Source organism: Carica papaya, chromosome 5, assembly GCF_054855325.1.
Source record: "Carica papaya isolate Zhongbai chromosome 5, ASM5485532v1, whole genome shotgun sequence".
Lineage (NCBI taxonomy): Eukaryota > Viridiplantae > Streptophyta > Magnoliopsida > Brassicales > Caricaceae > Carica > Carica papaya.
Genome location: NC_142313.1, coordinates 6,886,684 through 6,899,596, shown reverse-complemented (window position 1 = coordinate 6,899,596; position 12,913 = coordinate 6,886,684). Strand labels below are relative to the sequence as shown.

The window sequence follows — 12,913 nt, the reverse complement described above, 5'->3', positions numbered from 1 at the left end:
GCTACTACGATTCAAGCCCCAAATAAAATTCCGAACATAAAACTAACTCCCACCAGTGCCAACTTCAACCTGCTCCTGACTTTGAAAGATTGGTGATTTAAGGATTAGAATGTCAAAATTCAGCATGTATACTGGAAGAGGAATAAGTGCGCCAATTTGTTAGCTAATATGCCCTTTGCTTGACCTCCTGGTTTGTACCATCGGTATTATAATTTAATAAAACTCACCGAGATCATAAGGGATGATATTATTGGAGTTTTCTGGCCTAGGATGTGCAACATTTATTCTTGTCTTGTTTGAAAGCCTTGGTGTTTTTTCTTTCTCTTGTAACAAAAAAAAAAAAAAAGTGTTGAAAATTTATTTGTAAATGTAAATTTTTTAAAATTGAAAAAATACATGATAAATTTGCCAAGAATTTTAGTATGAATTTGTAAGACTTGAGATGAATATAAGATATTTTTCACTTTATAAGAATTATTTTTCAAATTCAGCATCTTACAAAATTTCTCACCAAAACTCACATGGAATAAATTTAGATGTGAAAACAAATTTATAATTAACATTTTCATGAGGTAGTTAACTATTGGAGACAGTTACAAAATGATGAAGAACAAAGCATATTACAACTAAGACAAGTTTATAACACCTGAAAACAAATATGAAATATATATGTCTTATAATAAAGACAATTCAATCACAACGTACTTTAAATTTTCTTCTTCTACCCCAACAATGACTTAACAGTACTGAATTAGTAACGTTTTGCCAATCATCAAACCTATCTTATCTCAAATACAGTGGCTAATGGCACTCTTTGCTTCAGAGGATGCAAAAATAAACTGACCCTCTTCATTTCTTGGCATTGTACATTGACTCCACCTTACCATCATTTCCTCCCAGTAACATATACTTGTCCTTCCTGGTTAATACGGTCCGTTCAAACCCTAACACATCACCCAACACCTTCTGCACGTAATTCGCCACCTCGATCGGCGATTTCCCTCCGGCTTTACACGTCATTTCCTCCGGTAGGCGGTCGAGGAACGTCACCTCGTAAGTTGGTCTCGGATTCATGAAGAAGTAATACGGATCCCAAAATTTTACACCACGTACCGTCGTCCCGTAAAACATGTTCTGCTTACAATTGACTGCCACCGGCACGATTCTGTCGCTCATCTCGGCGAACAGTGCACTGAATCGCAGCAAGAAGGGTTCCCGACACGTGGTGCCCTCCGGGCACACCACGAGGTCGCCTTTTTGGAGGAGTTCCGATATGCGGGCTGCGTCAGCCGCACGGTCGCGGGTCAAGGCGACGGCTGGGATTGGAGATAGGAAGCGTGAGAGACGGCTTACACTGTATGTGACACAGGAGACTTTGCGTCCGAGAGCAATGGCGATAACGATGGGGTCGAGGGCCGTGCGGTGATTGCAGACATAGAGGTTGCCGGGGGAGCCGCGGGACGGGGGAGGGGGTGGGTTCCCGCGGATGATGAGGTGGATGCCGAGCATTTCGTAAGTGTAGCGTACAATACGCTCCGGGAGAGGGAGGTTGAAGTAGACGCGGATGATGGATAATATGAAGCCAAATGGCAGCCAGATGTAGATGATGAGGGCGTTGAGTGGAGTCGGACGCTGAACCAGACGACCGTCATGGAAGATGATTCGGCTCTTGAGGCTGTCTAATGGTGCTCGTGATGCTGATTTGCGGCGGTGCACCATGTACCCCTCCTGTATGTACGCAACAACACAATGTATCAGCGAGGTAACTGGAAAGAACTGGTTATTATTATGAACTTGATGGGTAAATAACATGACATATTATGATAAGCAACAAAACAAATCTTAGCAATTTTATTAGTTGAACATATGCGGCCTCATAGGAACAAGAACTTATGGGAAAGAGTTTTGCTGCAAATTAATAAATGTAATGACACCTTCGTTCATATAAATTTACTAATGAAAATCTGATGGTAGAGTCAGAGAAATGATATGATTTAGAATCCTTCAAATGTATTTTACAAACCAAACATAAAAAGAACATATATGTATATATAGGTTTTGAAAGTGTGATCAGTTATACACGTGCTATGCCAATATGTAAGCAAACAAAAATTTTACCAAAATGACTGCAAAAAATACTTTCATTGATAGAAATTTACATATATTTACACAATATAAGAACAAATGCATTCGTAGTTTTGGTTAAAATCAAATAAATTTTCATCTTTTCATCTTAGCCTTTAGATAATTAATTATCTTAAAATTGTGAAGTAATAAAAATTACCAAAAATTCTCTTTCACTCTGACCAGTGGGTTAAAATTACTATGCATTGTTGACTAATGCACCAAAAATTACTAAAATTGTAAATTTAGAAATATTTTTCAAAAAATTATATATATTTAAAATTATGTGGAGTCTCACTATTTAAGATTAAGGGCAGCCCTTCGCTATGAACTAGTACTTGAATTTTTATTTTATTATAGTTTGTAATAAAAATTAACACACACATGCAACTCCCCTGATAAAGTTATTATTGTTATTTAAAAATTCTACCTATTATTTGTACTTCAACACAACTTGCTAGTTATGGGATAACATGTGTACCAAGCACAAACCCTCTCTAATATTATATAAAACCCACAATTTATATCACACCATTTAGTAAATGATGCATAGAAAAGACTTAATATTAACATATTTTCATTAAGAACCAAATAATTTGGGCCATAAAAATGGGAAAACTATTTTTTGGAAGCAAAAGTTTGGCATTTTGGCTGTTTGGCAGCAGGCGGCAACTGGCACATGAAAGTTTTAATTACTTTACCTGGCTGGTAGTTGGAGGTTGGTTATGAATGCGGGTCCTAAGGCCTTAAAATCGTTTACCCAACCTCAAATGTCCACACTCCATTTTTCAAGTTACACTGAATTAATTGGACCTTTTGTATTTATAAGTCGTATTATTCCGTACGTAACCGACACTAACAACAGCAAGAAAAGAAATTTTATCTAAAGAAACGCAACCAACCAATAGAATAAAAGAGATTAACAATATAAATATATATATATATATATATATATGTAAGATCATCACGCTTCGTCAGATTAAATTACATTATATTATATATAATCTAACTTAAATTAACCACGAACCATACCAAACATGTATTAATTTATGCACAAACCATCATGATATTTGGAGACTAACCTTGCAAATAGACATGAAATCGTAATCCGAAGTGCGGTCCCCGATGCCAAGATCGGGAGATTCCTCTCCGAATTCCTTCAAGAGGGCGAGTCTCTTCAATTTGCCAACTAAAACCCCCGGTTTCTTCACGAATCCGGTGGCCTTCTTGGTTTTCGGGTTCACTTCGATCTCAGTCCCTAAAACCTTGTCACCGCCAAGAAAATCCTTCACAAACGGCTCCACCATTATGATTGGGTTTGCCGTCACCACCACCTTCCTCTTGCACTTGTCGAACACCTCGTAGCTTTCCTTTCTCACATCTGTAGCGTAAAACCTAACCAAACACGTGTTGTGAACAGAGAAATAAACTTCTAAGTTTTCATCCTCAACTTGCAACCAGTACTTATCTAAATATTTAATTGATCCGAAATCATTCACATGATGAGTAACATACTTGAAATTAGTTGATGATTAAAGACTAGAAAAAGAAAAAGAAAAAGAAGAGCAGCTTTATAACTCCAAACAGAGGAATACTCCCAAGTATCAATAATTTATAACTAACTACGCTTTTGAGACTATACCGAGGCAGAACAGCACGCGATGCAAGCTCGATATCGCGGATTTTGAGGCCAGCGAAGGAAATGAAAATGAGGATTTGGATGCCGATGGCTTCAGAGATGAAAAGATAAGCGACAATGACGATAGGAAGAGAAAGAAGCAGTACGAGGCCACGAAGAAGACTTCCTGCTTCAATAGCGACTAGCATGAAATAGGGAAAGGAGCTGCTGGACATGAGTAGAGTACCATCAAGATCCGCAGCGATCGACTCGTAATTTGAACCCCCGCACGCCGATATCGAAGGAAATTTTGACCTCTGCTTCTGCGATGACATGTTTCCGGTCGGATATGAACCTGGATACCTTCAGTTTCTTCGTCCCCAGACTGATATTTTTCTGTTCAGTATAAGGCTGATTTTGTTTTCTGTGTTCGGTTTTATTAGCAGGAAGGGGAATCGGGAGGGAATCGGAGGAGGATAAGAGGGAACGTTGAGTTTTAAATGTGGCGGTTGGCGAATGAATTTACAAAATTGGGCCTGAACTTTTCTTGACACTTTCGTGTTGTTATTTTCATCGTTTAGGTCAACGGAAATTTGGGACTACATGACAGTAGGAAGTAACATATTTTGGTTTTTAAGTTTCTTAAAATTGATATGACTAAAGGGATTTAATCAAACAATTATATCTATTTTTTATTTGAGAGCTAATTTTGAATTTTTTATTGTACAAAGTTTTATATACTAAGGTATATTAAAAATAAATAAATTTTCTTAATTAGTATAAATCAATATTAAGTGAACAAACTCCATTTGGAATAGATTAAGTGATTAAAACTTATGTTATATAAAAAAAAAAGTGACCAGAACTTATCGTATTAAAATTTCAAGTAATTTTATATATTTTCACATAAATGATAGAGAAAAATGTCTCAGTTTGTTTATTAGAGAAATTTTTTTGTAAATAACATAACTAAATACACATATTCAATTGAACATGAAATCGAATTCGATTGATATCGTTTTTATTACTTCGCAAGGGAAAGTTCAATCCAAGTTGAGACGTGGAGCTATACAAGTGTTACAGTGAGCACGAACATGTATAGTCTCATTGTTGGAAGCATAATATATATAACTATTGCGAAAGACTATGACACTTTATTCTATATTACATAAATTTAAAGGGTAAACAAAGTCACACAACCTTTGTTAGTATGAGGAGCAATCAAGATACAACAAACTCTAACGAGAACTTACTTACACCACAAATAATTCAAAAGATGATTCAAGAATTAGTACAAGTTATTCTTTAAGGTGCTATCTTTTTTTACTTTTCTTGTTGCTAAGTTATCAAATAAAAGAATTAAATCTATCCCTTGGTATCTTGATTTTGTTACTTTTAACTGATGTTTGGATAAGAACATGTTTTTGTTGAACTCAAACCTTATCATTTTCATCAACATGTCACTATTGCCAATGAGAAAAAATTACCAATTAATGACATTATGTTGTGTGTTTAACTAATACATTAAGAGAATCCTTATACCTCCCTAATACTTTCTATGGTCATCAATTAATTGCTAACTTAGGCTCTATTAGATCATTAAGTGGTCAAAATTATACTAGTTAAATTTTCTTCTCTTTGTTGTGATATATAGGACTTCAAATGGGGCAAGTGATCACAAAGGACATAAACATGGACATTTTTTTCTATCTCGAGTTGTACCACAAAAAGAATCATCCATCATGTCTTTTAGTCTTGACTTCTACATTTAATTCCCATGCCAATAATACTTAGAATCTATGGCATTATCACGTTAGTCCCTCACATCTCAGTAGGTTAGAATTTATGTTCAAATCCAATTATCTTTCAAACAAGTCGAATGTTAAATCTTATATTTCACAAATTGCCAAAGTTATGCTTTATGCATATTTTGCTAAATTATCATTTGGTTCTAGTATTTTAGTAATGAAAGTACTTTTTATCCAGTGCACTTTAATTTGTGGGAATAATTGCCTATTCCGTCTAGATTTAGTTACAAATATTTTATTTTATTTATTTTTTACTTGGATATATCTTTTATAAGCAAAATCTGCACTAGTAAATATAGCCAAGAACTTTATTATTATGATTGAAATACAGTTCAAAAAATTAGTTAAAATTTCTCATACAGACATTAGGGGCAAATTTTTTGTATATGATCTTAATAAATTATTTTAAGAGAAGTGGATTTTAACCCAACAATCATGTCTCAGCATACCAAAACACAACAAGGTAGTTAAATAAAAATTATGTCATGATTTAGAAGTTGTTCTGACTCCTCTAATCGAATATTATGTTATTCCTCAATTTTGAGAAAAAGCAATTCATATAAATATGTATCTTACTAATAGAAAAACTATTTCAGTTCTTGATAATTAATCTTCCTATTTTGTACTCTTTAGACAATCACCATATTACATCTTCATATCTTGATTGTGTTTGTTTTGTGTTACTTCCCTCACATGAACGAAACAAATTAATTACAAAAATTATCAAATGTCTTTTTGTTGTTTATAGTGATAAATAAAAGGGCTACGTTTTCTATGATCCTCAATTTCAATGTTTGTGTGTATCTCATCATTTTATTTTATTAAAAGTGTGCATCTTATGTTTTATCTCCTAATTCACCAACTACTAGTTCCACCATTTATTTTCTATATGATTTTTCTAAATCTCAATCCAATGATGATAAAAACAACATCTATCATGTTAATAACTAATAGCTTTAGAGATTCAGTCTCTATTTTCTCCATCAATGCACCAACACCACCTACACCACCTTTGGAATGATATATCCCAACTTTAGTAGACCATCTACCAGGCACTGGACTAAACATGTTAGAGGGAGAAAGGCTATGGAAGAAGAACTTAAGGCATTGAAGGATAATCATACTTAGGACATAGTTCATTGACCAACTACTACTTCTGGGTTTATATAATTAAGGTCAAGATCAACAACACTTTAAACTAATATAAAGCTCGTTTAGTAATACAAGAGAATAAATAGGAGTATAGAATTGGTTATGAAAAAACTATTACTCTTATTATCAAGATAACCATGATCAATACTCTATTTACTACTCTATTAGTTAAAGTGAAAAAAGTTTTTCCTCAAGAAAATTTGAAGGAAATTGTTTATAAAGAGTGTCTTCCATATTGTTCTCTTGCTGATCCTAATCTAGTTTGTCAACTTCGTAAATCCCTTTATGAACTTAAACAAGTGCTTAAAACATGGTTTAAAAAATTTTAGTTTGTTGTATGTTCAGCAGGTTTTTGACAAAGTTCCAATGACTACTCTATTCATCACTCACATACTAACATTGTCATTTTAGTTAGTATAGGATGATATGATTATTGTAAGAAGTGATCAACAAAAAATCATATAATCCAAACATTTTTTCAATGATTCTTATCACATAAAGACTTAGGCACTCATATATATTCTTGGATTATAAGGGTCATATTCATCTCATGTCATTCTTTTTCCTCAACACAATTACATTAAATACTTATTTAAGTTAATTAATCTTACTGATAATAAAATTTTCGCTACTCTAATGGAACAACATTTGAAAGTAAAGTGAGATGATGATGCACATATCCTTGATCTTGCTCTTTATTAATGCTTAATGAGTAGTCTCATTTATCTCAGTATCATGGATCTTAATATCTTCGGTGATGTTCAAGTTGTAAGTCAACATTTGCTATTTGAAAGGTACTTGTGATTACAAGCTCTACTTTCTTTCTAACACATCTCTTACTCTTATAACATTCAGATGAAAATTATGTTGGAAGTGTTGATATTCAATATTATGCGAATTGTGTTTTTGGGTGATTTTCTTATCTCTTGAAAAGATAAGAAGTAAGGATGAGAGTCAAAATCTTGCATAAAAATTAAGTATTGATCTTTATCTCTATTAATTTTGAAGATATATATCAAATGACTCTTTATGGATCTTGGTATTGTATGCTCTTAACCAACCACTCTCTTTAGAGACAACACCAATGTTATTAGCATTGCTACTAATATGGTCCACTATGAGCAGACTAAATACATGGAGGCGGATTGCTATTATATATGTGAACTTGTTCGTGACAAACTTTTCAATCTTGTCCATGTCACTGTGATGATCAAATTACTGATCTATTTTCATTTTAACTATCCAACTAGTAATATTTTTACTATTTATACACTTAATTTTATTAATGCAACTAACTAGCTGGTAGTAAAATAGGGTCAATAAATGCATTAATTAAAAAAAATTGGATTTGGGTGGATGAAGAAATGTTTCTATTAATTTGTGAGATTCAAGGTTATAAATTCTTGAAAAGTAAATCAATATATATGTTTAGTACGTTTATTTAACTAGCTCCGAATAAGTAATAAACATATAGTAAAGTGGGTATAACTCAAAAACTTGATCATAAAATAATTAAAAATTAACACATGAATAAAAATCAAATTTGTAATTTCTAATGGAAATACTTTAGCAAAAAAAAATATATATTAATTACATTTTCTATAAATTAATTTGACAAAAAGCAAGACACTGCTCAAATTTTAAACTACGATTTATAAAATACTAAAACACACCCACCCAACCCAACATATTTATGTGTTTTTTCTTTAATTAAAATGAACGTATAAATTAATTTTGATTTAAAAAATGATGTTATCATGAGACTTATTTTAATAATATAATACCCTAATTAATTACGTACTAGACTTTTTTGTGTGTTTGGTTTGAAATTTGTCATAGTTTAGATGGAGTAGTTGAACGCTTGAAAGCTTAAACATGCAAATTCGCGATACACACGAAAAGTAATTATCATGTACACCCACATATAAATAATAAATTTAATTTATTATTTGAAATTATATTAGGTTCGAATTAATGTTTCAAACATTGAAAATTTATTTTTTCTTTCTATTATCCACACGTCTATTCCTCTTTGGACCAAGAACTAATCGTCTGGGTCAGCAACAATTTAATGCCAATTGCCAAGATTCAAACGACTTACTTGGATCTGACACTGTGTATCCATCGTTTTTAAAACGTTAATTTCCATAAAATTTTGAAATCAACCCATTAATTTTATGGAATTTCTAAAAAGTATATATGCTTTTAAAATATTACATATATATATATATATATGTTTACATATGGAAAGTTAAAAAAAAAAAAAAAAAAAAAACTAGTTGCGGATAAGGTAAATGTTTCTTGGACTATTATTTTATTATTATTCTGCAGAGAAAGGAAAATATAACTGGTGATTGATGGAAGCAAACTTGTATCTGTGTATTTTATATAGGAGGTAGGTGTAGGGTTACAATAAGCAATAATAATGATCACATCGCATGGGCGTTTTTAATTAAAAATTAGTATTTTTAATTTACCCTAGTTATTTTATATTTATAAAAAAAAAACATAATAAATATTAATTATTATAACTTTACTAATCTAATAATAAATTAAATTATTATTAATCTCAAACCCACCCACAAAAATAAGAATGTCTGTAACATAGGAGGTGTTTGGCTTTAATCATAAATATAGAACAATTGTATTATTTAATGCATTACACCACTTTCTGGCTTATGGTTAGATGTGTGTGTCTCCTCCCACCAACTTTCCCACTTTACTCCAACCCCATCTTATTTATTTGCCTTCTGTACTTGTCACGTGCTGTATTTATAGCTTCTTATACATTTATATATATATATATTGCTCTCTCTCTCTCTCTCTCTCTCTCATATGTATCCAAATAGCTTTTGATAAAATTTCTATATAATTTTTCTTTAATTTTTATACATTATTTTTGTTTTTAATAATATTTAAATTTTTAAAAAATATTTAAATGTTATTCTAACGACATCCTGGTATCATTTATTTAAATAATAAATACAAAATAACATTATAAATATAAAACATTAAATATTTAATTATCAAATTTATTCTCCTACCCATTTCCAATATTTATAATTTTTTCAAATTTATACTTTTTTTTATCAAAGATTATAAATTTATAATTTTGTAACACCACAAACCGTACGGCATGATTACGGGTTTTTTTACCTTCGGTGATATATTATTACTTCCAAATGAATGCCTAGGCCCTAATTGAAAGCTCAAAGCCCTCATTGAAAGCCCAAATAAATCCTAAGAAAGCACGAAGATTAAAAAACTAACACAATAGAAACAAACAAACACTGATTAAAGCCAGCAAATTTATACAACCAAACTCCACCAGATCCTAATATATATATATATATATATATATAAAGAGGAGATAAATTATTAGAGGAGGGCTTTCGTTTTAGCCTCTGGTTTTGAATGGGATGGCTCTGATGACAATCTGGTGATAAAGCGCAGCAAGTGCAGCTCCAATGAAAGGTCCTACCCAGAACACCCACTGAAATATCAAGTACCAAAACATTAATATCACACAACCATTTCTTGCATCAATCATAAATATAAACACGTTTAACTTAGTTTCTTCAAATTTCACTCACATGGTGATCCCAGGCAGTGTCATCGTTGTAGATGATGGCAGCTCCGAGGCTTCGGGCAGGGTTGATGCCAGTTCCCGTGATGGGGATGGTTGCCAAGTGAACCAAGAAAACCGCAAACCCAATTGGAAGTGGAGCTAATATCTGCAAATTCAAAGATGTTTATGATATTCATATTGCAGGAAATGAAATTATATCCTGTCGACTTATTTTATTTTTCTATGGTTTGCTGACTAGTAAATTACGACGAATGTGAAAACGATTTTGAGCCATCTGATGATTTATTCTCTAGCTTGGACTAAGTTAAGACTCAACCATGCAAATATCTTGTCAGCATTCGTTGTGTCGTGATTTTTATTCTACTAAATTCATCATTGAAATGCCCGAGTACATTACACTAGCAAGTTTTTTTGGAAGAAACTTACTTTGTTAAGGCGAAAAACTTCCCAGCTTAATCCAATTTTATACATATATATACACATACGGAAATGTACCATAGTGGCTATATGCTTAAGGGCCATAGCCACTATGGAAATTGGGTCAAGAAGTTCATCATATAACTTTTAGGTGGGGAGATGCACCATTAAAGCCAAAGGCTCTTCTTAGGTAACTTTAATTCCCAAATATCTTCTCATATTAGTCTTAACATTTCAAATTAAAAATTATATGAAGTCAACAAAATTTTGTGAACTTTATTTGTGGAATTCATAATTTGTTCAATCAGAAAATACTAAGAATAAGATCACTGTACAATTCACACATCCATATATGAAGGATTTTTACTATTGTTGTGAAATTCACTTACAACTCTTATACTTTTTGTACTTAATTCAAGCATAAGACTTGAACACCCAATTCCAGATAAATTTTAACCCTATGCATTTCTAATTCCATAAAAGAAAAATGTAAAATCTGGAACCAAATTATAATAATTTCATAAGAACAATGCATTTCTTCCTATTTCTTCCCTAATTCTTATCCAACTACACCGTAAAAATACTGTAAATACATAGAAAAACTTACAGGGACATGGGAGTCTCTGGCGTTTCTCTTTGCATCAGTAGCAGAGAAGACAGTATAAACAAGAACAAATGTACCCACAATCTCGGCACCAAGTCCGTCTCCTTTTGTGTAGCCATGATTCACCATGTTGGCTCCGCCACCCAGCATCTGGTACGGCCTTGGCTGGAACCCCTTCACGACGCCGGCGCCGCAAATTGCACCCAGGCATTGCATCACCATGTAGAATATGGATCTGGTCAGGGACAATTTCCTCGCCAAGAACAGTCCAAATGTCACCGCTGGATTTATGTGCCCACCTGATCAAACCCATGAACAGGTTGACGTAAGGACTCGAGAATTTCCGAGAAGCAATAATATTTTAAGTTCATGGGAGTTACAGTGCGCGAAAAGAAAATCATCAGATTTTCTTTTCCTGCTTGGTTACCGGGAAAAGAAAATCCAAATGGAAATTTAGTTTGCATGGGAGTTACAGGAAACCTATTTGGACTTTGATCACCATTTTTTTCATTGGATTTCCGGTATGGTTTTCTTCCCTTCTTGTTTTCTTAGAAACTAAACATTAATCAGACAAAACCAACCCCCACAAATAAGACCAAAACAGAAAGAACTTTTCATCTCTCTCTCCTCTTATTTTCTCACTCTTTCTCAGCAACCAAATAGAGACTCTCTAAATACATGCAAGATGTAAACTTACCCGGAAAAAAACAGCAAAAAAATATTCAAAAGAAAGAATAACTAACATTAGGGGTAAGATGAGAGATGTAAGGAAAATACCAGAGATCCCAGCAGTGCAGTAAACCAGAGCGAAGATCATGCCACCGAAAGCCCAAGCGATGCCCTGAATACCCACAGAGGCGCACTTGTTGGGTGCCCTGTTGACACCCATGACCGTCAACACAGTGATGTAGAGGAACAAGAAAGTAGCCATGAACTCAGCAATGCCAGCTCTCCAGAACGACCAAGAATGGAGCTCGCCGGGCTCGAAGAGCGGAGCTGGCGGTGGCTCCTTGTAGTCTTTATCTGTCTGAGCCGATGTCCCGATAGGTTGCCTCTCTGAGAATTTGTTTGCCCCAAGCTTCACATCCTCTTCTTTCCCTTCCATTTTCTTCTTCTTCTTCTTCGTCTGTTAGAATGCCTCAAACGAAGTGTACCAGTTGGAAGAAGCTTGGAGTTGGAGTGAGTGCAAAGGATGGTCAGAGTAGAGTGATTTATAGAAAGTATGTATTGTACTGTTTAAATTGTTCAAAACGGCGTCGTTTTCTGAAACATAGAAATTCGACACGTCCATTTATCTCAACAACCACGTGGACACGTCATGTGGTTAGGTTTATGTGGGTGCCTTGGAGGAACCAAAAAGTAAAAAAGTGAAGAAGGAAGTAAGAGAAGAAGGGGGAAATGTGTGGATGAGATGAAACGGGGCGTTTCAGAAAGTGACAACATCAAAAGAATAGAAACTTTGGAGTGTAGCAATGAGTGAGTCTGCCACCATTTCCTATACAAGTGCGTATCACGCAATGAGTCTAACGGCTACTTTACGCCATAAATATTAAATATTTTAAGTTCGAGATTTTTTAAATTTATAATTATAAAATATTTGG

The 12,913-nt window shown here is 33.4% G+C and overlaps 2 protein-coding genes across 2 annotated transcripts; both read right to left on the bottom strand.

Moving 5' to 3' along the window:
* Window positions 1-636: 636 nt before the first annotated feature.
* On the bottom strand, window positions 637-4,231 carry LOC110820900 (glycerol-3-phosphate 2-O-acyltransferase 4). Its single transcript, XM_022050528.2, has 3 exons — window positions 3,767-4,231; window positions 3,207-3,519; window positions 637-1,728 (listed from the first exon to the last, which is right to left on the bottom strand). The coding sequence occupies exons 1-3, from the start codon at window positions 4,075-4,077 to the stop codon at window positions 850-852; spliced, it is 1,503 nt and encodes a 500-aa protein (XP_021906220.2). The 5' UTR covers window positions 4,078-4,231; the 3' UTR covers window positions 637-849.
* A 5,745-nt stretch (window positions 4,232-9,976) lies between these two features.
* PIP1B (plasma membrane intrinsic protein 1B) lies at window positions 9,977-12,513 on the bottom strand. Its single transcript, XM_022050529.2, has 4 exons — window positions 12,090-12,513; window positions 11,316-11,611; window positions 10,296-10,436; window positions 9,977-10,195 (listed from the first exon to the last, which is right to left on the bottom strand). Exons 1-4 carry the CDS (start codon window positions 12,415-12,417, stop codon window positions 10,100-10,102), a joined length of 861 nt encoding a protein of 286 aa, XP_021906221.1. The 5' UTR covers window positions 12,418-12,513; the 3' UTR covers window positions 9,977-10,099.
* Between the last annotated feature and the right edge of the window lie 400 nt (window positions 12,514-12,913).